This window comes from Cyprinodon tularosa, unplaced genomic scaffold (assembly GCF_016077235.1).
Source record: "Cyprinodon tularosa strain WSP-4 unplaced genomic scaffold, ASM1607723v1 ctg330, whole genome shotgun sequence".
Classification (NCBI taxonomy): Eukaryota; Metazoa; Chordata; class Actinopteri; order Cyprinodontiformes; family Cyprinodontidae; genus Cyprinodon; species Cyprinodon tularosa.
In genome coordinates, this window is record NW_024039042.1 from 479,246 (window position 1) to 504,796 (window position 25,551).

At 37.7% G+C, this 25,551-nt stretch overlaps 1 protein-coding gene across 2 annotated transcripts; it reads left to right on the forward strand.

Annotated features, from left to right (window-relative positions):
* The first annotated feature begins 823 nt into the window (after positions 1-823).
* On the forward strand, positions 824-16,054 carry impdh2 (IMP (inosine 5'-monophosphate) dehydrogenase 2). 2 transcript variants are annotated; one of them, XM_038293853.1, is made up of 15 exons: positions 824-1,243; positions 4,043-4,091; positions 5,643-5,744; positions 5,904-5,978; positions 6,295-6,501; positions 9,716-9,803; positions 9,920-10,119; positions 10,436-10,526; positions 10,733-10,828; positions 11,500-11,571; positions 13,916-14,059; positions 14,265-14,409; positions 15,109-15,252; positions 15,386-15,469; positions 15,681-16,054. In XM_038293853.1, exons 1-15 carry the CDS (start codon positions 1,146-1,148, stop codon positions 15,700-15,702), a joined length of 1,617 nt encoding a protein of 538 aa, XP_038149781.1. In that variant the 5' UTR covers positions 824-1,145; the 3' UTR covers positions 15,703-16,054. The 2 variants fall into 2 exon arrangements, with proteins under 2 accessions (XP_038149781.1, XP_038149782.1); XM_038293854.1 differs by lacking the exon at positions 11,500-11,571 and having other exon boundaries at positions 1,146-1,243.
* Positions 16,055-25,551: the final 9,497 nt, after the last annotated feature.

The window sequence follows — 25,551 nt, forward strand, 5'->3', positions numbered from 1 at the left end:
AGTTTGTCCTGTAAGAAATATATGTTCTGATTCAAGTTCATCATTATATTCAATATTAATCATTCTATTAGTAGACCAGAACTTTTATTAGACATTCAATTTTTAATCTATAGAATTCAGGCAATAGGTTTAATAGTTATTTTTACATGGATACGTCACATATAGGAGTGAAAGGAAATTAGTTGGGAGATAAATATGCAAAATAAGCTACAAAATGTAGTTATATTGATATACCATTTAGTAAAGAAAAAAAATTAAATCTATTAACCAAAAGGTTAAGGGAAGATGGCAAAAGCAGTAGGAATGGATAGAACTGGAAGGTGGCTTTACAGTGTTTAAAGAAAAGTTGGTACAATAAGGAGAACAAGAAGAAATAGAAAAGAGGAAACCATTATATCCAGATTACGTTTTGATCATACAATGTTAAATAGTACATTATTTAAAATGGGAAAACATCCAACAGCAAATTGGGATTTTTGTTTTCAAGAGGAAACATGTTTTGTTAGTCTGTTCTTAATATTCTGTTGAGAGAAGGGAATTAGTCGATTACAAGAAAATAAATTGCAATTAAATATACAAGATATTTTGGACAAACTTTCTATTTCTTAATGTTTCTTTTTTCATTTAATGAAATACCTTAAGAAAACAAAATTGATATAAAGAATATAAGATGTATTTACCTATTATTTTATTTATTTTTGTTTTGTGGTGGAATTTATATATAGCATCTCGATCCACACTCCATTCCAGTAGATGGCGGTAATGCGCATCAATAGGTTGCCTGCCAATCGCCATAAGAAAATAAGAAGAACCGGACGTGGCGTCACTGTCGGAAGTTGTCAGAAGCGGCGCTGCACGTGTTAACTGAACATGATCTGCAGGCCCGCGGAGACAAGGAGGCCAGGGAAGGACACTCTGTACAAACTCTGCTTTATTTGAGCATTAAAGAAACCCAGAGAGAAAAAGCTGCCCGCGCGGCTGGACCAAACCTGGACCGTTAGCTTAACGGAGGCAGCAGCGTCATTAAAGAGCAGAAAGTTCTGGGTCTGTGTTGTGTCCTCCCCGGCGTCCTCCTCCAGACCTCAGTTTTTCTTTTATTTTGTTGAAACGGTTTCATAGTTTGGTTGTGACTGTCCATTTGGAGCATGGCGGACTACCTGATCAGCGGGCAGACCAGTTATGTCCCGGAGGACGGGTTGACAGGACAGCAGCTGTTCAGCTGTGGAGACGGACTCACTTACAAGTAAACTCTCTTTAAAATAGGATCAAATATTTAGTTTGAAATAAATACAGTAGATGTTCTCGTATCCAATATTTTTTAAACAATCTATCATGTGTTACTACCACAGAATAACAAAGATGACCCTTAGATATTCAGCTAATAGTGAAAGTATATAGTGAATAGTAAAGTTTTAAAGTGTTCCTCTAGTCTTTGTTCCAACCATTGGGATCCTCTATTTATAAACATCAATAAGAAAGAATCCTCATAAAGCTTTATGATCATCCTAATAAAGTTTTAATGGTTTTTTTTATTTGGATATTTTTACAACAAGGGACAAGTTTAGAAATAAATTAAAGCAGAGTTTATTTCAGTTTTAACCAGTAAGAAACTAGGCCTGATTTGGTGGATCCTGAATACTCTTAACATTTAATTATTTAGTAACCTAGAACTTTGCCAGAAGCTGTGAATTCTTTCACCATACTTTCTCAAGTGTTTACACAGTGCACAACATGGAGATCTCACTCCTTATTGGTTGACTAAGCAATTAACTGAAAAAAAAATGTTGCTCCTATACATCTGACAAGTTGTTTTTACTAATGACACCATCTGATGTTTCAGCCATACAAAAAGCTGACACTCACTCCCAAGACCTGTTTATAGCCCAATTCCTTGTCTGACAAGCCTTTGTAGGTTTTCTGGCACTGTTCTGAGACATGAATGTGCTCATTTCTGTCATTATTTAACTTACTTAATGCAGTTAGTCTAGTTATGTCTATCAGACTGGCTTAGTCTAAGATCTAAATGTCTTTTGGAGGTAGGGTTGGGAATTGATAAGATTTTCACGATTCCAATTCTCATTGATTCTGTGAAACAATTCAATTCCTTATCGTTTCGTTGAAACAATTAACTTGATAAGTGCACGGTGACATTTGTCTACCTTCAGCTGGGACATTCGATTTCTGCCTGCCTCGGCCAAAACAGAAGGCAGTGAACAGGAGCTGCAGCCTGGTAACCCAGCCAAGCTACCTGTCTCCTCACAGTCATCTAAATCTAATGGAGAATGCATCGGTTTAATGAAAATGCATTACTCTACAATTTTGGGAAATAAACTAATATCCCCCTGATTTAAATAAACGAGCGTCACCTTTCTCTCGCTCCCTGAACTGCGGAGCAACTTAGTAGCATGTTTAATAACCCCAAAGAGAGGCAGGAAATTGATTCCCAGAAATGGCATCTGATTTACTAGGAACCACATTAAGCACAGCCAGTGATGTAAAACTAGCTACTTACCACCAGAGTTGCCATGTTCCATGCTGGTTAGGGTTAGGGGTTAGCATCAAAAACACAGCATTCGTTAAAATGTATGCCATGTTATATGCGCAGGTGTTTCTGCATGTTGGATGTTAATGATTGCAAGGCACCTTGTTGCCATCTTTCTCTTCCTTAAAATGAAGCCAAACTTTCAATCGCTTTAAATGCTTTTTGTTTTGCTTTTCTAGACTTACGCCTGGTCACGTCATACTTGCTTACTGAATGCCGTGTGCATAACTTGCGTAAAAAACATGAGTCGTACTGCCGGTGCTGCCTGGAATCATTAAGAGAATGATTAATCGAGCTGCCAAACAGTGCCATGGAATTGCAACACACGGAACCGGTTCTGAACAGGAACCAGTTTTTGATTCCCATCCCTACTTGGAGGCCATTGAAAGCAGAAATACCCATAATAGAATTGACAAGATCTTAAAAAGTGTTGAATGCTGTGTTTCCATTCTTTATTTTCTGTCCTGTTTTCTAAAATATCTTCTATCTCATAATCATTTATCCTCCTTCTTTTTTTTTTAGCAACAGGGTTCACAATAATCACACAAAAAAATTCAGAATTTGTGGATTTCGAAATGAAACGTACAGAAACCGATTAAAGTTAACTTTCACAAACGTGTTAAAGTAGCCGGTGTTGGGGGTACATGTTGAAGCTATTTTTTCAATTTATTAATTGGATTTTCATTTTGTTACACAAACACAACATTCTGAACACATATGGGTAATCTGAGAGGGAAAAATACCTGATTGCAAATATTAAGGGTGTATATGCAAGTTGGGAGGAAAAGAAATTTAATGCAACCAAAAAAAAAAAAAACTAGATAAACAAAATAATAAATATAAGTACAATAAAATAAGTTAAGTGCATTATTGTTATCAATGTTGTCATAAAAAAAGACAGGTAAACACGATTACAAATCATGTTAGGTCAAGATGAGATATCACACAGAAGGGTCCCAATGTTCTAGCAAAATGATCTTTACCTTTTAACTGTGGTGCTCCAGTTGCTTGTGTCATTCATTACTGTTTTAAGCAGATTAAGTTTTGGTGCTGTAGCTTGATTTCAGTTTAGCAGTATATATTTTTTGGCTACATAAGCAATTATACAAATCCATTTATTGAAGATCGGGTCTAGAGTATTATCTGAATCTGTACCAAAGATACAATAGAGGTGAGACTTTGAATTGAATTTGCAGAAGTTTGATTGTGAGACTATGCACTGACCTCCAGAAATGTTTAGTTTTTGCATTTCCAAAATACCTGGATAAGAGAGAAAGTACACATTTTACAGCAATGACATTTAGGAGACGCAGCAGTATACATTTAGCTCAGATGGACTGGTGTTGGGTACATTCTGTGCATCAATTTGTTATTTTGTTTGGTGATTTTGTTACAAGATAAACAAAAACATCATCATGTTGAAGCTCTTAGAGCTGTTAGATCACTTTTTCCAAGTTATTTTGTTGGATTAAGTTGACAAGCTATTTTTTTTTTCCTCAGTGACTTCCTGATTTTACCGGGCTACATTGACTTTACTGCTGACCAAGTGGTGAGTAAAGACAGAAAAAACATAACTTTTAAACTGTCTCTGGAATTGATATTTTATCAAGCTCTTCTCATCATACGGTAAATCCATTGGTGCAATATTTGACATTAGAATAATTTGGAGATTAGAGGAAAAAAAAGACGATTAAATTTTAATTGGACTAACTTGCCACACATTTTCAGACCCCTATAACAATCAAGAAAATGAGGATTGAGTCCAGCAAACATGTGGACCTGACCTTTATTAGACATTAAATTTGTAACAGAGAATTTCAACCTGTGCAATTTTGCTGTAGGAATTCATTTATTAAAGAAATCAGCGGCATAAATTCAGCGGCTAAATCTACAACAGAAACATTGGTTGCCCTATTGGTAAAAAGGAATGACCCTCTCCTGGTCAAATTAGGAAAAGATGGCTGACACAAGGCCTCAAAGAGAAGGAATTATTTTTTACATTTTTTATGAGAGTTAAGGCTAATATGCATATATTGTCTGTATCGTCTTAAATTTAAATGTAAATGAGATTGAAAAAATGTGAAATGTAACTTGATTTGAATATTTTTACAAAAATGTAACAGAAAACTGCATTTAGATATACTAATGAGGCTTTTTGTTCTATTTTCCATTGTTTACATGGATGTAGCAGTAGATGATTACTAAGGACGGAGCCCTGAAACATGACGGTAATCTGATTATCTGGAGTCGCTTCACTGCCTCAGAATCTGGCTGATAGGCTTTAGTTGACAGATATACCAACATTGGTTTTATGGGAAAATATTCCTGAAACCCCTACTTTTAATGCAATTGCTTTATGCCGGAGCACAATCTCACGGTCTCACGTCTGAATGGTAAAAAATAATGGTTTTGGTGTGGCCTAGTCAAAGTCTGCACCTAAATTTGGTTGACATGAGATGGCAGGGCCTTAGATGGGCAACTCGTGCAGATGGTTACCTTTTTAGAAGGAATTCTCTCTCAGTGATCTATTTCACTTATTTAATGGCAGCTGTTACCAGCAATGAAGACTCCATCACTATTGGATCATAAAGGACCGGGTTTGGATTGTATTTTTCCATTTAGTGAAAATAAGTACTTTAAAATCAAATTTTTTTAGATTTTATTTTTTCTAAGGCATGATAGTTGGACAAAAATGCGAAAACAGAAGGCACTAATGGGGGAATTTTTTTTTTATATAGTTGTAGGGACAGTACAAATATTTTTTTGTTAAAATCTTGAATGGAAATCAAAAAACAAATATGATCACATTCAAGGTTAAGGGAATTCGGAAACTGTTATTTTTTTATCCAAACTATAACACAATTTCATTTTTTGTTAACATCGATTTAAATTCTTTGTTTAAAAAAACATAAAAACATATATTTGAGTTTCCTACATGTGTGCTCCATCATAAAACGGAATCACATCCCCTTCTCTCCCTTTTGTGTCTGAGCCATGACTCTGTAACAGGACACTTAAACTGAAGCTGCTAAGTTTAGACCTGTTATCTGGCACAGATTCAAAGACTGAGGTGTTTTTAACGTCTGTGTGTCTTTTTCAGGATTTGACATCAGCGCTCACTAAACAGATCACCATGAAGACCCCCTTTGTCTCCTCCCCTATGGACACAGTAACAGAGGCCAACATGGCTATTGCCATGGCGGTGAGTTTCACAGAAACGCTTTCTGTCTGTTGACCTGATGTTCATAAGGCATGTGCCCATCCCAAAACCTTATTGGAAATTAGCCAGAGAACAAGTATCTGTTTATAGATAGCAAATCTTAGTATTTATCAGCACTTTGTGTGTGTTTCTTTGTCTCAGTTGACAGGAGGCATCGGCTTCATCCACCACAACTGTACTCCAGAGTTCCAGGCTAACGAAGTTCGCAAAGTCAAGGTGCTGATCACAGTATTCCCAAATTTCTCTTTCTCCTTTAGTTGTATTATTAACATGTTTTCTTTCAGTATAGCTTCTTTTGATGTGGCCTTTATATTTATATATTATCTTGATCTTTTTTCATCATCTCACTGTCTGTTTCTGCATGTTTGTTTTACTTCCTGAGGGCAGCGATGTCGTCTGTAGATCTTTTAGTGCTGTCTTCCTCTGTTGCTCGTCTCCCAGCTGTAGAATGTAGTCAGTGATTGATTTGTATTCCCTTTGTTGCCCCCAATTGTTCCACATCCCAATTCCTGTTTTCCCACAACCCCTCCAGCGATACGAGCAGGGCTTCATCACAGACCCTGTGGTTATGAGTCCAAACGAGCGGGTGAGGGACGTCTTCCAGGCCAAGGCGCGCCATGGCTTCTGTGGGATCCCCATCACGGACAACGGCAAAATGGGCGGCAAGCTGGTGGGGATCATCTCTTCCAGAGACATTGATTTTCTAAAGGAGGAGGATCACAACTTGCCGCTAAGTGAGGTGAGTCATAAATGTATAGATGAAACATGCATAAACCGAAAATGGGAGGAAACTGTGTTTTAAGTTGAAAGCAGATCAACTGTTCAATTTGCGTGTTTTCTAAGATCAGTGCTCACAATCTCAAAACAATTAATCTGGCTCTAGACAAACCTGTTTTCTTATTTTTTTATTTTTCCCCCCTTATTTGGAAATGGTTACTTGACAACAACAACAAAAAAAAAAGTATTAAAAATAAGTTCACTCATCAACAGGACAGCATCTGGAAACATACATCCACAATCTGCAGTGGAATGGGTTGGATTGAATCACACTGGTTAGATTGGCCTAGTCAAAGTGCAGACCTGAATCCACCAGAGAATCAGTGGCGGGACTCAAAAACTGAAGCTAGCAGACATTTGCTATTCTGGGTATTGCTAATAGAAGGGGGAATATTTCTGTAGCTAGATGTGTAGAAACTGAGAGCTTAAACAAAAAGACAGGCATTGTTTGGATTTCTATTGTGTAAAAAAAAAAAAAATATATATATATATATATATATATATATATAAAAAAATAATATACATATATTAATATATATATATATATATATATATATATATATATATATATATATAAATAAAATGGAATGGGACCATGAGGTGAGGCGTTGCAATTAACACTACCGTATTTTCACGACTATAAGGCGCACTTAAACGTCTTTTTTTTCCCCTAAAAATGTGCGGTGCGCCCTATGGTGCGGTGCGCCTTATGTGTGTTGTAACTGCGACTTTTGAGACCACCTCATTGAGGAGATGATGAAAGAGTGGCTGAATGTAAGGAGACCAGGTGTTTTTTTTCCACTCATCACCATTAATGTGTAACTCCATGCGTGCCCATCTCACAGCTGATGTGAAAAACATGGGGAAACAAATTAACGCTGTGCTCGCTGTTCAACCGCTCGACATCGGTGTGAACCGGACCCAGCAGGTGCAGCAGAAGCAGCGAGTTTACATGCAAAGTCAATGGTTGACGCGCGTATAGGTGCAGCAAAAGGTCCTGCAGCGCGTTTTGAGCCGCAGGTGCAGCACGTCGGGGAGCGTTTAAGCATCTGACGCACCGCCAACGCGCTGCTGCTGCTCGAGATGGAAAAATTGAAGTTTTGCTGCTGGACGCGCCGCATCAACCAATCAGAGAAGCTGATCTGGGAGCTGACAGCGAGACAGACACAGCGCTCTGATGACATATGATATTAAATGAAAAAGGCTGGATGGATGAGGAGATGATGAAAGCGTGGCTGAGGGAGGTGTAGCCTATGTGAGGAGACCAGGTGTTTTTTTCCACGCATCACCATCGCTGCGTGCCCATCTCACAGCCGATGTGAAAAAAAAAGGTGAATCAATGAACGCTGTGCTCGCCGTTATCCCGGGGGGTCTGACAAAGGAACTTCAACCGCCCAACATCGGTGTGAAGCGCCCGTTCAAAGTAAGGCTGCGAGCGGCGTGGGAACGATGGATGACCGACAGAGACCACAGTTTCAGGATAAGTGGAAGGCAGCGCCTGGGCAAGTTACGCCACCGTTTGCGGATGGATTGTAGATGCTTGGGCTAACGTGTCTGCTGGCTCTGTTCTTCAAGCTTTTGCAAAAGCCAGCATTATTTCTGAGGAGCCGCGCTGCACGGAAAGTGACTGACAGCGAAGAAGGGGAAATTGGCATGTCTGATTTAGCGCAGCTGTTTTATTCAGAAACAGAGGATGATGACTTCGATGGGTTTGATTAATACTTTGTAATAAATAGCCTACATGAATAAAGCACAATCATACTCAGTTTTGCTCCCGCTCTATTTTTCTACCTGAAAACTTAATTCAACAGCAGCTTCTGGGCGCGTCTCCTCCTCTTCACCGCGGCGGCTGGCAGGTGTTTTTTCATCTAAATAATCTAAATCTTGCAGCTATATTTGCTGTGATCAGTGAGAATAAAGTAGTTTTAATATGTTTTTAAGTGAGAAAGTCCACCTGAAAACTTCATAATTGCAGTCAGTTCATCCAGATTATCTATTTCTGTCGGAGGCGCTCAGACCCCCACATACCAGCGGTGCGCCGACAGCAGAAATCCTTTCGTTCACCGCGGCGGCTGGCAGGTGTTTTTCATCTAAATAATTTAAACTGCAGGCACCAGGATACCGGTAATAAAAGCGAACATATTCTGTCGGCAGGTTTCAGGATTTTAAGTTAATTTAGGAGTGATCACAGCGCTGTGTCATCTGCGATGTGTCTGTCTCACGGCCAGCTGCCAGGTTTGATTAATACTTTGTAATAAATACCTGAATAAAGCACAGTCATACTCAGTTTTGCCCCCGCTGTATTTTTAAATATGCAGTAGAGGTATTTAAAGGTAGTAGAGGACATGTACCTGTATATAAAAAACGCGCCCTATAGTCCGGTGCGCCTTATGTGTGTGTTAAATACAGAAATGGGACACATAACTGAGAGTGCGCCTTTTAGTACGGTGCGCCTTATGGTCGTGAAAATACCGTAATCCACATTCAAATAATGAAAACATCTGTAGTCATGACATCCACTTTCTTAAACCAGCATCTGTTGTTTCAGATTGACACATCCCTTCATTTATAGATCTGACACAAAAACATTACTATCTTCTCTCTAGGTTTTTGGTTAATGACTCCCATTTGATCTGAATAGCTGATGCATGAGTGATGACTGATCCTCAAAATTACCCAGGATGAATAGGGTTTGTGCGGGTCATTTTGAGGATTAAAATTATTATTTCATTAAATTATTATTTTTTAAATTAAGGCCTTAATTGGCATTAAAATTCATTAAATGTGATCATCATGGCATTAAAAATGCTTCAGAAAAAAAAAATAGTCAAATATATCAGAATGTTTGGGATGAACTCCTGGTTGATCCTAAAGCCATATGTTTGGAACAGAAGCTCGAGGCACAGAAAAAGATAATGAAGGATTTGGCCGTGTTTATTTATTTATCTTCATATATATATATATATATATATATATATATATATATATATATATATATATAGCATTATATTAGAGTTATTAAGAGCTGTATAAACCCTGATGAACATTTTAAGCCATATAGCTCTAAAAACATCTTCTGAAACAGAAGAAATATCTATTGTTCAAGACTAAATGAATATCGACCTGCATGACCCTGAATAAACAGGATGGATAACCTGTCGTTCCCTCTGTGACAGGTGATGACCAAGCGAGAGGATCTAGTGGTTGCTCCTGCTGGAGTGACTCTGAAAGAAGCAAATGAAATCCTGCAGAGGAGCAAGAAAGGTGATTAAGAAAACAATTTTCTGCACAAGTTGCTTCATTTGACTTTAGGCAAATTAGAAATATTCAAGCTCATTGTGCATGTTTGTTTTTTTTGTCCTCTCTGATTCCCCCTCTAGGTAAACTTCCCATAGTCAATGAGGAGGGCTCCCTGGTGGCCATCATCGCACGTACAGACTTGAAGAAAAATCGGGACTTCCCTTTGGCCTCCAAAGACTCTAGGAAACAGCTGCTGTGTGGCGCCGCCATCGGTACTCACAACGACGACAAGTACAGACTGGACCTGCTGGTTCAGAGTGGGGTGGATGTGGTCGTACTGGTGAGCGCTATGACTTACTGTTTACAGAAATAACATACTGGTTTCCTGATGGACTTTTTCTTTTTGTCATTTTGTGTTGTACCTTCATTCATAGCTCATTACTCTACCTGTCCTCCCTTCATCTTACCCTATCTGCTTTATATTGCCTGTTAATTCTTTACTTTTTCCTTATATCTTGTCATTCCCCCATTCTCCTATTATGTCCCAGAAACTTTTCCTTCCTACCTTTTGTGTCCTAAAATGAATTCATCCTGCCATCTTTACATACCGATATCTCCAATAAACTTACAGTGATGATGTGCATTTCCCTCAACAGGACTCGTCTCAGGGCAACTCCATCTTCCAGATCAACATGATCAAATACATTAAAGAGAGATATCCCAGCTTACAAGTTATTGGAGGCAACGGTAACTACACACAATTTAAATGAACAAGTGTGGCTTAAACTGAAAAAACAAATTTCATTCATCTCTACCATTTAATGTTCTGAAATGCTGTTAGATTTGACAAGAAAACCATCAAAAACTTATTAGTGAAAAACCTTGAAGTTCTCGAAATTGTTCAAATAAGTTTTGAGTTCTAACAGTCCTTTGTCGCCCCCTGTCTGTGGCAGTGGTGACTGCAGCTCAGGCCAAGAACCTGATAGATGCAGGCGTGGATGCGCTGAGGGTTGGGATGGGCAGCGGCTCCATCTGCATCACACAGGAAGGTGAGGAAATGACAACCAAACTCAGGAAACACAAACCTGCTCTCCTGTTTTTTTCATGGTTCCGTTTGCTGGAAAGGAGGATAATTAAACGAATTGATCCTACATCCAAGCTGAATGCATTTTTTGTTTAACCTTTTTAATTTTTCTGGAGCAGTTGTCCTAGTTGTTTCTGTTCATAGAGGGGCTGAACCGAAGAAAAGCTGCAGCCATTTGGAGATCAGTTTGATTTGAAAATTCTCTTGCAGTGCCAAACCTTGAGTGACTTTAGAAAAGATCACCAACAGGATTTTGTTCTGTAGAAAATAATCTGCTCTTTGTTTACTTCTGAAATAATGCTGAATTGCAGGGAAACCGTGTCTTTAAACTGGTAGCTGGTGTTATTTTTTCCAAAGTTTTTAATGGCGACGTTCTTTTGTAGTTAATTTCTAATTCATTTAAAAATAGATGAAAAGATTAAGATATTTTTTTGTTTGTGCTTGTTTCTTTACCGTTAGCTGAGATTTCTTTGAACACGACCTGTTTTTTGTTTTTCATCATACTTTTTGGGAGATTTGACTGTGATCTTCTCGTCTTCCTACCTCCTCCTCCTCCTCCGTCCTTCTGTATCTCTCTGCTCCTTCCATCCCTGCTATCATCCATGTGCTATTGTGGGTATTTGTGTCCATGTCCAGCTCCCCTCAGTGTACCACCAGCTATAAAGCTCCACAGCCCCAAAACCCCAACCTCTATTACGGGATACTCCAGTAAGTTTCCCCTGCTGACTTGTGCTGGGCCTTGTTGGTTCCACTATTAAGTGCCCCTCGCACCTCACAGCCTTGCTGCACCGATTGGGTAACATCTAGAGATGCACTGAGCAATTGGCTGAAGAGGGACATTGGAAGATCTATTTCCCCCTTACCTGCTTTAGATGAACGGAAAACTGTTTTTTCTTTTTCTTTCTAATAACTTAAAAAAAAAAAAAAACAGACTTCAACTATGGAAAGATTTTATATGATCTATTTTTGCTATTAGGGAATATGTTTAAAACGTGAGACGCTTTAAGAAAAAAAACTAATGACAAAGTAAAAAACTATTATTTTAATGTCAGTTGTGATAGGAATACATTTTTAAAAGGGAATCCAGTTATTTCTAACTATGAACACAACTTCCAGTTATCAATTTTGGTCTGTGTCAATCTTTTATGTGATGCATACAAAATCAACTATAGATAATAAATAGAAATACAATCTCAGATAAGGACGGACTGCTGCAGCAAAACACTGCTGTACGTGTCGTCTGCTGGTGTAAAGTCGGGCATACACTGTGCGATATTTTCAATCGTTGTACGCAGCTACATCTCAAACTGTAAGATGAAACCGCAGGGTTTAAAAGGTCACAGCTCACGATGTATGTTCACACGTGTGGTTTCGACGCTCTGTTTGATTTTTTTTTTTTTCTCGACCTCACGATTCCTGATCAGGAGGGGTCGTAAGAGGCTGATCGCCCCTCATTACCCCCTGTACACCACACGACGCACCATCAGGCTGAAAGTTGGCCCGATCAAAAAATTCTCGCACGACTGGAGAATCGGGCTGAAAAAAGCAAAAATAATCGTCCAGTGTATGCCCGGCTTAACGCACTACAGTGAAAAATGCAAACCTATATTAATGCATAGTGATAAATGAAGCACATTCTCTCTGATAGTTTGAATTAGTTTTTAAACCTATATTTTCATTTTTTTCTTTTTTGTGCATGGTCCAGTTTTTATTTTAAATTCAGTTAATGGCAGTATTTTTTAATTCTAGTTTTTATCATTTCATTAGTTGACGATAAAGGGAGTTAGAGATGTAAATGTCATTTTACTGTTTCCTAATATTGGTGAACTTTTTAAATCGTGTAATATACTTTCACGCAGCGTTTGAAGCAGAACATAAGTGATTGATCCTGAGCGCCTCAAGGCTCCTCTATGGTTATTGTATAATATATAACAGTTTAACATGACATGGAAACCTCCATCTGAGAGATTAGATTCCTCGATGTCCAGAATAAAGGCAGCTGTTTAAAGAAGATGTTTTAGGAGCGATAGATTTATTACAATATAATACTTTTACCCAGAAAAACAAACCAACATTTTCCAGTAAGTAAAGAGAAATCAGTTCTGTGGGAAATTGGCCCCAGATTCCCCGATTGGTGCATCTCTGGTGACTGCTTTGCATCTGTAGGTGTAGGCTTGGTTGCAGGTGTTGATGGCTGGGGTTTTGGGGGTTGCTTGCTCCTTGTCTCCTCATTAATCTATTAACCACCCAGAGTGTTTTCATCTGACCTCTGGTTTGGTGTTTTCGTGGATGTAGTAGAAGCTAAAAGGTGAGCGGATGCAGCGGCCTTTAAACTCGGCTATAATGGAATCCCTGGTTCTTGTAACTGATCGTCCTCACATTGGGTTTTCTGTAGGGAAACTTGTCACTTAGTCATTGCTTCTTGTTTTATGTCTGAGTCTCTAAATCTGTTATTTTATTCCTGATGTTTTTCTAAACAGAACTATTTAAGCAGCAATTCTTGATGATCAATAATGTGAATGCTTATACCATATATAATATTTATTAATTATTTTTTAGGCTTTTTGCTTACTTCTGTTAAACAAACTAGAGTTTGATTAGAAACTCCGAGTAATGTTGTACCTGCTAATATCCCTAAAATCATGTTCCTCTTTCTGATATTGATAAACCGGCTGAAGTTTCCAGTATTTCTCGATTCTATGGGCTTTCTGCATCAAGCCAAACGCTGGCAGATTTGATTTGGGAAATGGTTCAATATTTCTGTGCTGATGTTGCAAGTTTAACTTCCTCATTCTGACATCTAACACGAAGGAAGACACCAGCTCGTGTTTGTCCTGCACTGAATGCATTCCTTTACTTTTTAATCACTTCCTGTAGTTTTTAATTCTGGACATATTTTGAATTCTCTCCAAACAAATCAGGTTATCTTGGATGAGTTCCTGGTTTTACTTTGGTACAGCTGGAAAAGCTGCTAGACATGAACAGATAATGTGAAAGTTGCAGCTTTAAAACCAGTCATTGACTCCTGCTGCGCCCTTCTCTGTATTCTCAGTACTGGCATGCGGCAGACCTCAGGCCACGGCTGTTTATAAAGTCTCTGAGTACGCCAGGCGTTTCGGCGTACCCGTCATAGCCGATGGTGGGATCCAGACCGTTGGGCACATCGCCAAAGCTCTGGCTCTGGGAGCTTCAACAGGTGAGGCATCTAGTCAATCCGGCTCTACTTTGCATGGGAATTTACATGAAGCAGTAGATCTAGAAGATGTAGTTCAGTTTAGATCAGTCGAAATTCCAAATTATGCAACCAGGATGGTTGAAACATTGAATGTTTTAAATAAACTGGCATCAGAAACTGTTTGAAAATAAATATTAATACGTTTAGTTTTCCTTTTGGTCTGCAGTAATGATGGGGTCATTGCTGGCTGCCACCAGCGAAGCTCCTGGTGAATATTTCTTTTCTGATGGGATCCGGCTAAAGAAATACCGCGGCATGGGCTCCCTGGACGCCATGGACAAAAACCTGGGCTCTCAAACCCGATATTTCAGGTATACCAGCCAGATATCCAAAACCGTTCCACTTTCAGTGTATCCTGCTTTAAAAACTTTTTTCCCCCTCCCTTCCTCATTTCATTTTCAGTGGTCTGTCAGACGTCAGTCTTGTGGCAAAGACTGATGAGCCTGCTTTACAAGAGTGGCACACATTTTATAAAGTGCCCTTTTTAATAGAATTTGGTCCAAACCAGCAACTTATTATTACAGGGATGAAGTTGGTGCAACTTTATTCACAGGAACCTTGTGTAAAAACTGGAGTTTGCTGCAAAAAGTAGTTCTGCTAGGATTTACAATTCACCTCAATACAGTTATGGTTAAATAAAGAACATCCTCTTTCAATTACAGGTCTATACACTTAGTTTTAAGATCTTAACTTTACTAAACTGTGTGAAAAATAACTCAGAGTCACATGAAGTAACGTTTTTAAAGAAGCAGCTGGTGCTGCCCGTTAGTCTAGGAAGGATGATGAGGACGTCTCATTTTAGAGATCATTTCTTTTTATTCATATCATGCAAGTTAAAAAAAATATCATTCTACAAACAATCTAGAATTAAATGATCCCTGCACGTCTGAGCACTCAGCAGACGAGGCAAACGAAGCAGGTTTTGAATAAACATCACTGGTATATCAATAGTAGGACAGTTCTGACCCAGCAGAACTCGCCTAACTTGATTTTTCCATCTTTCTTTACAGTGAAAGTGACAAGATTAAAGTTGCTCAAGGCGTCTCTGGAGCCGTGCAGGATAAAGGCTCCATCCACAAGTTCGTCCCCTACCTGCTGGCTGGTATTCAGCACTCCTGTCAAGACATCGGGGCCAAAAGCCTCACCCAGCTCAGGTACAGATACCCCAACCTTAAAATACAGCGTTACGAAAGGTGACGAGCTGAGACAAAGATGGAGGCTCGGTGTTCATGGAGTTTCTGTTGAACCGCCAACATCTTGTAAACCAGCTTCTTTTTGTCCTTTCAGAGCGCTGATGTACTGTGGAGATCTGAAATTTGAAAAGAGAACCACATCAGCTCAGATGGAGGGTGGAGTCCACAGTCTACACAGGTACATAAACTCAGAACCCAGACTGGTGTTTTCCACTCTGCTTTCAACATGGATTTACTTGGTTTCATATTCCATTGTCTTGATTATCTGTTAGTTTCATGTCTTTACCACAATCACACAAGCCGCCAGTTAGACTTCCTCTTAGTGCCTCTGTTGTGGAGCTCCAGCAGGTCGTGTGATCTCTCTTTCCGTCTTTTTGTCTTTCCCACAGTTACGAAAAACGACTCTTTTGAGAAAAGGGGAGCATTTGGTGGCGGATCAGAGCAGCAGATGACACTACACAACCCGCAAGAACTGCTTAGGATCCTATTGTCCATGGAGCGGACTTCGGATTCAGATCAGACTAAAAAAAAATCTGTTATCTTCCAGAGATCCACCCGTCTTCCTTCCAGTGTTATCTATGCATAGAGTTTGGTGGAGGTGTGTATGTGTGAAACTGAGGAGGTTGAGAAATGAGCATTTATCAATCAGTGCATGTATGATTGAGTTGAATAAGGGAAGTTCGCTCTTGTAATAAAATGTCTCCATGTTTGTCCATTTTAAAGCAAAAAAAGAAACTAATTAAAGGCCTGTGTTTTTACACAATTGTTTGGAGTGTTTTAAAAATACTTTGTGCCTAAACAGGTTTTTCCATCATTTACAGTAAATAATATACTGGTCAGTCTATAGTGTCAAAGCAAAATGCTTCTAAGAACATGATAAACCTGTGCCGTTTCTAAGGGTGAAAGGGCAGTTTATCAGCAGGTTAGGGCTGCGAGGATCACTTTACCTCGGATCCCCTGAAGGACTTGCTGTAGCTTGCAGTGGGAGGCAGAAAGTGAAGCTGGGGGGGGGCAGGTAGGGAACTGATAGGCTGGGGGGAAGAGACACTAAAACTCCTTAGATAAAAGGTAAAAACCAGACAAGGAATAGCAAGTTAAATTTATGAGTAACTTTTTTTAGTTTTGCTGCACCATGCTTTTACTTCATGATGTATTGCTACACTAAACACTGGAAATACATTTAAATGCATGAAAAACAAGCTTTTGTTTTAAACAAAACATATTCCAGAGCGAAATAGTTGCTCAAATTATCTTTAAGCTTACCATCTACCTGCTGGGTCTCCTTGGACTGTTGGAGGTGAAGTTAATATACAGTAAACAGGATATTGTCACTGGAGGTACTTTATTTTCATAAAAATCTATGAAAAGTCTTCAGCTTGACTATAAGTCTTTCAAAGTAGCAAACTTTGCACAGAAATGTATATTTTAGTCTTATTACATTATAAATCAGATGTTATGCGTTACTCATCCTCGTAGCCTTTTTAACCTACTTTGGAGGAAATTATACTTTTTGGGTACTTAACACACAACTGTTGAAAATGGTGGGAGGTTAAAGATATTCCACGTAGGGAAGAAACGTATTAAATATTGATGCTGTTATGCATTTAAAATAAGAAATTGCATTAATTTACACATGATACTTAAATCTATCTAAAAAGTGTTGGATTCAGGTTTTCCTTAAAAAAAAAAAAATTAGAGGAAACCTGGAGGGATTTTGATTCCACACAATCTACAGGGAGTGAACCAACGGTAGATGCACATTGCTGCAAAAATATTGGCATTTATTAGTATTTAGTTACCTTTATACTATGTGTATATATTTTGTTTTTTACCATGTCCAGATAAAACAGGACTATGCCATGCTGGTTTGTGTTTACTCACAGAAAGGTAACACTAACTATCCTGGATATGCAATCCTCACCATGTGGAATGGTGGTGGCAGCATTACGCTGTGGGGGTGCCTTTCTCCAGCAGAGACAGTGAAGCTGGTCAGAAGTAGGATATCTGGACCTAAATACAGGATATTTCTAGAAGAAAACCTGCTAGGTGCTACAGATTGGGGTAAAGGAACCCTGATTATTCAACCAGAGCTGTGTTTTATTGCGCTGGCCCATTTTAAGACCAGAACTAAAAAAAAATCAGAACAAGTGGAAAGCTCTAATGCACTAAAATGTGGTGTCAAAAACTATGGCTTGGTGTTGGCTGATTTAAAACTAACCAGAACAGATTTTTTTTTATTAATAATGAGAAACTTTTCTTCCCTTCCCTTTATGCTCACTTCCTGATTATTTGCCAGTTTGTGTTGGTCTTTCATAAAAAAAAACTAAAGTGAATGACATCTAGATGGATCCATTTTTTTTTTTATAGTTGTGCTTTGAAATATAAAAGTCTTATTTGTTTAAAAACATGTTTCTTTGGAGCTAAACTAAGCTTTCAGTCCAAAGTACAGCATTAATGAATGAAACAAAGAGCGAGCAAACAGCCCATCTCCTCCCATCTCACCTTCATCTTCCTCCTTGAGGTCTCCAGAGAGAATCAGGTCCTCCTCGGAATCCTCCGGACTTTCCAGGCTGAAACCCAGACGGACCTGATGGGAGTTGTCCCGTCATGCTCTGTTGGTCACACCTGTCTCTCATCATCCATCACTAGGCGCTCAAATCGTTTCTAATTAACAGGGAGGAAGAATAGCCGACCTCTCAGGATTATCTGGGCAGACGGGAGCGTTTCCCCAGAGAAATAAAACCGTTTACCACAGCCGGACGCCAGATGTAACGATAGTCACCTGTCTTTACCGTCACCACCACTTTTAAATGGATTTATTATTGCTATCTATAAGAAAATCTAAAAAACTGTAGATTATAAAAGGTGTTCACTAATTTTTCTATCCAAATAACTTTTCTTTGCAGTTAAATTAAATACACCAAAACCATCTTTTTTGCAGAATTTACAAATCTTAGTTTCTAATATGAGTCAATCTGAGGAGAACAGACGCTTTATTGGACATCAGCTTATCTATTCGTCCTTTTACAACCAAAACCAGATAACTGTGCCTCAAAGATTAAAAAAAAGGAACTGAACATATTTTTAAAGGAAAGTTTGATACCGTTAAGGTTAAAAAAAAGCTAAACTAAAAAAAGAAAAGTGTAATAACAGCAAGAAGCAGACAGTCACAGTTGAGCTGATTTTTACAATCGAAATTTAACTACATAACAAATCTGATTACTGAGCAAGCCGTTTGGATTAATTCTGGAGATTCTAATCCCTAAAGCCTCAGTCTAGAATCTGGGATGGATGAAGAGCATCAGAACCTACCTGGGTTTTGACTGGACTATTAATTCCAACTTATACCCTAACCCAGCCTCTCTGTCCTTAAAGGAAATCATTCCCACAGCATGATACCGTCCCCACTATGTTTCACCACAGACTGTGTGGGGCCTGATGTGCACTGTGGGCTTCTAATGGAAGGCCAGACCTCTGTAGGTTTTCAGTTGTGCCATCTTTACAGTTTAAGGTGGTGTTATATGTTAAAAGTTAATAATGATGCATTCCTCGGGCTTCATAATGCCATTTTTTCTGCAATGAACCCCATGAAACATCCATGGCCTTCAAAGAAAGAGGCTGGATTGGTAGCTATGATAAATCAATCAAAAATTTAGAAGACAGTTGTTTGCACTGGATTATATTTAGAGGTATCCAAGTGTAGAAGTACTTAGGTGCATAGCTCGTTTAGAGACCTTTTTCATGATATGCTAATTTTGTGAGATAGGAATTCTGGGTTTTCATGAACTGTATGTCAAAATCATCCTTAATAAGATTATAAAAGACCTGAAATATTTCAGTTAGTGTGCAATGAATCTAAAATATACGAATGTTCCAGTTTTATTATTATATTATGGAAAATAATGAACTTTATCACAATATGCTAATATTTTGAGAAGGACCTATACATGCCGCACTCTTCTTCGTCTCCGTCTTCATTCCCTTTTATAATCCAGTAACTTTTTTAAGTCATCTACAGTATAAAATCCAAGTGCAGTTCAGTGAAGTCTGTGATTTGACATGACAAGAAGAAAAAGTTTAAGCAGGTTGAACATCATGTCAGGTACAGCATCGGAACGGGACCAGTTCAAATTCAAAACACATAATTATATGAAAACATGAATGACTGTTTGCTCATTTCTAACACTATTATCTAGAAATAAAAGGCAACAGTACATCCTTCATGCAAAAAAAAAAAAAATACATAAATCACATTATATTAAGCTTCTTTATAAAAAAACAAAAATAAAAATAGATATTATGTTAAAAAAAACAAAACAGAACAAAAACTGCCCTCAGGCAAAAAAAAAAAAAACAGGAGGCAGGGAGGTAGTGGACAAAGGAAGGAAAGGAGGAGTTTAATCGGCTCTGGAGAAGTGAAAGTGAAATGAATCTCTAGAGTATTTAAAGAGGAAGTTTGGACTAACAGAGCTGTTGGCAGGCAGGACAGCAGAGGACGACCTGCTGTTCTCAGACGATGGTGAGTTGATCAACATTTTCTATTCTTCACACATCCACTGCTTATTTGGACATAAAGTCTGTCTATAAGGCTGCTGCCTTTGTGTTTTCACTTTGATTTCATTCACTTGGTTGTCTAATGAAGTCTGTTCTCTTTCTCATTCTATTGGTCAATCTTCTCAAATCTTACTTCACTTTTCTAACATTAGCTCAGTCTTCTTGCTTTAAGCGCAGGTTAGGATAATCGTTTGACAGCCACTAAGTGAAAATGTTTTAGGTTTGCTGCACAGTTGTCAAACTGAAAGTATCTTAGTGTTGTTCTGTTGTGTATATTTAGGTCTTTTTCTGTTAGTTTTTCACTTCCTTTAAGCTATTAAAGCTTTTAGAAACTTAAACCTATTTAAGTCAGACTGAAACAGATTTTTTGGGTTTAAATCTCCACCTTAAAGGGTTTTTGTTCAGCTAATCTCGTTTATCAACAAATCAGCTCTTCCTTGTCAGACTGACCTCTTGTCCAACCTCTTCCCCTGTTTTCTTTTTTTTTCATTTGTCTTAGAAAAGATAATGCACAACAGGTTTTTCAAGATAGAGCTCATAATAACAGCAGAGTAATACCATAAGAGATAAGCCGGCACTCCATTGTGTCGCATGAAATTAAACAGAAAACAAGAACTTCCCTGCTGGATTTCCAGACAGATTTTAAGTATGCAGTTTTTTTTTTTTTCTTTCACCTGAGAGATAAAAATGGTTTTTCATTCTTTGACTCCTGTCAGGCTGCGACAGATGTATCAGAGGAGCCGCTCCTTTGCGTGCAGAACGCACACTTCCAGGAGGAGTCACTGCTTTGGTATTTTCTTTAGATCGATCTAATCTTTTGGCTAAAATGCAGGTCGTGTCTTGGAAATAAAAATGGGAACTTGTCCAAACCACAAGAATCTGAAAGATATATGAAACTTTTTTTGCAAAAAAGACAAAGATATTTGCCTTTTTTTATCAGAAAGAAAATGAGACCATATTGCAGCAGGTTTACAAGAAGGAATTTAAATCTTCAGTCCAAAGGAATCCACTCTGGTTAAATTTTAACATGTTATTGAAATCTTTCATTTTAAGTTGAATTATTGTGATTTGAGTGATTCTGTGAAATAAAAGACAGCTCTGTAATCTAATATACACAGAAAATGAAGTTTCAGCAAAAAAAACCCAACAACTTCAAGGTGCCAATAAAAAGTTCTCAAAAACCAAATTTTACAGCAGGTAAAAAAACTTTATGATGCAGCAAGAAGTTCAGCTCAAATTACTGTAATAAGACGATACGACTCTTTCCAGATCACGTGCATTGTGAGTCACATCTGCAGAGAAACAGCATTAAACCGGTCAGCGGAAGTTACTTTAGCTTTACTGCCACAACTTTTATTTCACAGGGTGGACAGAAGAGTCGGTTCCTATTTTTACACCAGTTTCTACACATTTAAAGAAGAAAATGTTTTTTTTCCCTCCTGTTTATAACTCTGTTTTGTCTTTTTAGCTGTGCTGACCAGAGTCCATCCTGAAAACTTATTTTTTAATTTTTTTGTGGGTGGGATTGTAACGGAACCCATAATGCAGCTGTGATTCTGAGGCCCAGCTGGTTATGGGGTCCGTTTCCATCCCACAGAGCACAATACACCCCGAGCTGAGACATCTATGAGGAGCGCTTCTACAGCAAGAGGAAGAGGGCGTAAAGTCACATGCTTTATTGCAAATAGTTATTGTTTAATAGTGAATAAAAAAAGAATGTGGGACACTGAACAATATCCAAACATCAGGTGTAACCAGGTGCTTGTTGACAGAGCAAGACATTCAGAGAAAACGAAGTCCATCAGCTGCTCCGTTTCATTTAAGGGACGAGCCATTAAAGTGAAACTAAAAGCAGTCCGGGATGCTTGCAGATAAAATGGTTTCATGGTCCATCGATGGGGTTGTTCCTCAATGACACGTTTTCTCCCGGATTGCTGGTAAGCCTGATTGCAACCGGGAATTTCGTGTCAGCCAAGAATGACACCTGCCTCAGCGTTTGGAGACGGCCAGCGCCTCTACAGAATGAAGCTTTTTCCTTATATGCTTTGAGTTTGTAATAGAGCAGTGAAAGTTTCTATGTTTAGCTTTACATTAAATGCTAAACCACTGAGGAGTTTCTCTACCTGTAAGTATTATACAGACTTTAACAGTAATAAATGTATTTCACAAAAACAACTGAGAGGTTTGCTTCATTTTTCATCCTGAATTCAATTTCATAACCTTTGGATAAAAAGTTTAAATTCTGTGAAACTTCAAACCTATGGAGGAGGACGGGTTTGCAGTGGGTTATTTTTAACAGCTTGTTATTGAGAGAGTGTTTTCTGTAGCGTTCTGTTTGTTTGCAGAAGGAGCAGATCATGATGGAGCAAAGTGACGCTCTGTCGTTCTGAAAGCAGCTCTTTTCAGACACCAGAGCAGCGGCTGCTGATTTCATTAATTTTTCATATTCCTCTATTCATCCTGATCTGCCATCTTGGAGCTTTTGAAGAGACGCTGAACAGCAGCCATAACTGCAGGAGGCCTGAAGAGGAATTTCTAAGATAAAACTTGGATCTATTTTCATTGAAAACTTTTTTTTTAAATATATCCTTTAGTGTTTATGTTTATTATTTTAGTGTTTATTTAAAATCACGGTTTAAATAGGGATTATCACCTAAATATACACCGACCACAGTATAAATCTAAAAGTAGCGGATTTGAGAAACAAAGCATTTTCATTACGGCTTTATTTAAATGAATCCATTCGAAAATGCAAAGCTTGAGTTTTCTCCATGCAAATTTTGATGAATGATTCATTATTTATCTGATGATTGTTTAAATTCAGTTGAAGAGTTGGAACTCTTAAACCCTGATGCAGCTTTCATGAGACACATTTTAAACAAATATATTGATGAACTTATAAGCAACACAGCTCTGTTTTAGATATACTTTTCTATATGCAGCTAACATTAAATTTAGAGCAACTTTGCTTTAAAAAACAACAACAACCTATTAATGTATTTTTTCTAAACTGTGGGAGATGCATTCATAGGAACTACCATGGAATACTTCCCCCCCCCAAAGTTTGTGACTCTATTATAAAGATTTTTGGTAAAACAGAAAAAAGAAAACATCCTGTTAAAATTTGGGCTGAAGCAATTAACCATATTAATTGTGATTTATATTATTAACAAACTTTAAAAGTAATTTACTGGTGTGATTTTCACAGTATGTTACAAGCCCACAGCAAAATGAGCAGGGTATTGATAGAAGCTTATATTCCTACTGTACTTTATCCAATCAAAATTAAGTTAAGTGGAAGGAGAAACTGCTGTACAAATGGGAGCAAAGAAAGCATTGTGAAACAAAAAGGCTGTTTTCATGATAGAGGTGGATTTAATTATTCATGCTTTCAAAAGCAACAATACAGGCGTATCAATATCATGGGCTACAATTGCCTTACTCCTTATGGCACGCAACCCCGAACGGACCTCACAAGAAGTGCCTTTTCTCACAGAAGAAGACATAAGTGTGGATTTTGCTCAGCTTTCTAAAGTGCTTCTCGTGCAGCCACAGAATCAAAGTTGTTTTCTGTCCTGTAGAAAGATGCTAAATTCAAATATCCTGGAGAACTTATCGCCTGCTCCCGCTGGGGTTTAACCAGGAAGCACATCTAACCTAAACCCCACAGAGGATATCAAAAGTAACAATCTAAACATGCTAAAGACTGCTACTAAAACAACTTTCTTTAAATCAGCACAGCAGCAGGCTGATAGTCTTTATATTGGACTGTATTGATTCACTAATTAAAGAATTAAGTCCTGGACAATTACTGTGTGCGTATACTGTAAAGTACATGATGCCACATTTCAGTAGCACGCAATGACCACTTCTTTTTTTGAGTGGTAAGTAATTAAAGGAATTGTGAAGGATTTTTTAAAAGCCCCGCCCTCTCCACTTAAAAAAATGTGTGTGTAAGAGCATGCATGAGCCCATTTCTCCTCATGAAAGCCCTTTTATTTACATCCCGAAATAAAAGATTGTCCTCTATACCGGTGCCTTTAAACCTTCTGAAAAATTAATTTAGTTTTTATTGGATGACATTCATAATTGTCTAAATTACCATAAATACCGGAAAAATATCATAACCACTTAAAGATTTTAAGTAAATCTGTCTGTTTAACGGTACTGCATCTCCTTTATAAAAATTGAAGTTTTATAACTTGTATTATAACTTTCTACTTTGATAAGATAAAATTATGTTTAACTTGAATACTGCTTTTACCTTACAGAGTTATTGCTGGGTTACAATTCAAAATTCAAGAATCTCAAACCAATCCCTTCTAAAACTTTACTAGTTTTAAAAACATTTGTTATCTGATTCCTGGTTTACAGGACTGAGTAGTTATACAACATATTGATTATAGCATTACATTCATATTTTAACAGCAAATTAATAACGTAATGGCAGTTAATGTGGGCTTTAAGGATAGTGGGAAATCGGATTTTTAAAACTGACCTTATAAGGGCTGCCAACTTTTCACCAAACCTTAGGGTGAGATTTTGAAATAGTTTGGACAGGAAACCCTGTCAGGGTTAGATGAGGATGGGTGCAGCTATAGTTTAGGGGTTTTCAGAGGATTTAACATGGGGTGTAAATCACAACCATCATGGCAATTCGATTCAGTATCACCGAACGATTCAATTATTTTCGATACTCAAGAATACTCCACGATACAATTCCATAGTTTTTTTACCTTACAGGCAAGACAATGTTTCAAAGTTTTAAATACATCAATTAAAGCTATAATATTGTTATGCATTTTATTTTAGAAACAACAGCAAATAACAGAAGTAGCAAAGTTGTTCCAGGAGCAAATGGATAAAAAATGAAACCATGAATCAATAATCGTGTCGATGCATCGGAACTCCGCCTGTTGGATCGACGTATCAATACAAAACGATTATTATTTAAAGCTCTAGGTTTAACTGAAACAAAGTGGCAAATTTTGGAACTTTTTTATAGCACAGCAAATGTATCTGAGTAACAATAAGTGATATGTAGTTATGTGGAAAATTTTTCTCACAATATCAATTATTATCTACATTCTGGTGGTTTTTTTTAGAGAATTGAAGTAAAGCACAATGGGCCCTACTAAAATACTTGTATCTTAAATATACTTTAAACTAAGAATTTCACAACTGTGTTTATGAATTATTCTATGCAGTTCAAATAAATTAAACAATATGGAACTAATAAGCTAATAATTAGCTAATAATTACTGGATTACTGGCACTGATACAGATTTTGATCACCGTGGTACTTTATACATAAATAAGTGGAACAGAGCTGAGTTTTAATGTCTGTAATTTTTTAGTGTGAGAAATTGGGAATATGGAGTGAAAGTGTGTGAAAACACTGAGATAAATAAAATACAAAACAAACTACGAGTCAATTTAACTCTTTAGTTGTGTTGTAAATCACTAAGATTAAGAGAAAGAGGTGAATCTTTTCATAATATTATCAGCGTTGGCAACAGCAGAGACAGTAATATCTACAAATATTTATATGGTTGCGTATTATAACACTTAAAACAGATTATAAACACAAGCAATTTATTTTTATCCAATGTTATGTCAAACATTAAATACACTAGCTTAGCAATACGTCCTTCAATCCACTAGATGGCGCCAAACCGGTACAACCAAAATATGTATCTCGGGTAG

Coding starts and splice junctions, on each gene's coding strand:
- impdh2 (XM_038293853.1), top strand. CDS start 1,146: ATGGCGGACTACCTGATCAGCGGGCAGACCAGTTATGTCCCGGAGGAC. Junction 1,244..4,042: donor GGAGACGGACTCACTTACAA/GTAAACTCTCTT, acceptor TTTTTTCCTCAG/TGACTTCCTGATTTTACCGG. Junction 15,470..15,680: donor GGAGTCCACAGTCTACACAG/GTACATAAACTC, acceptor TCTTTCCCACAG/TTACGAAAAACGACTCTTTT.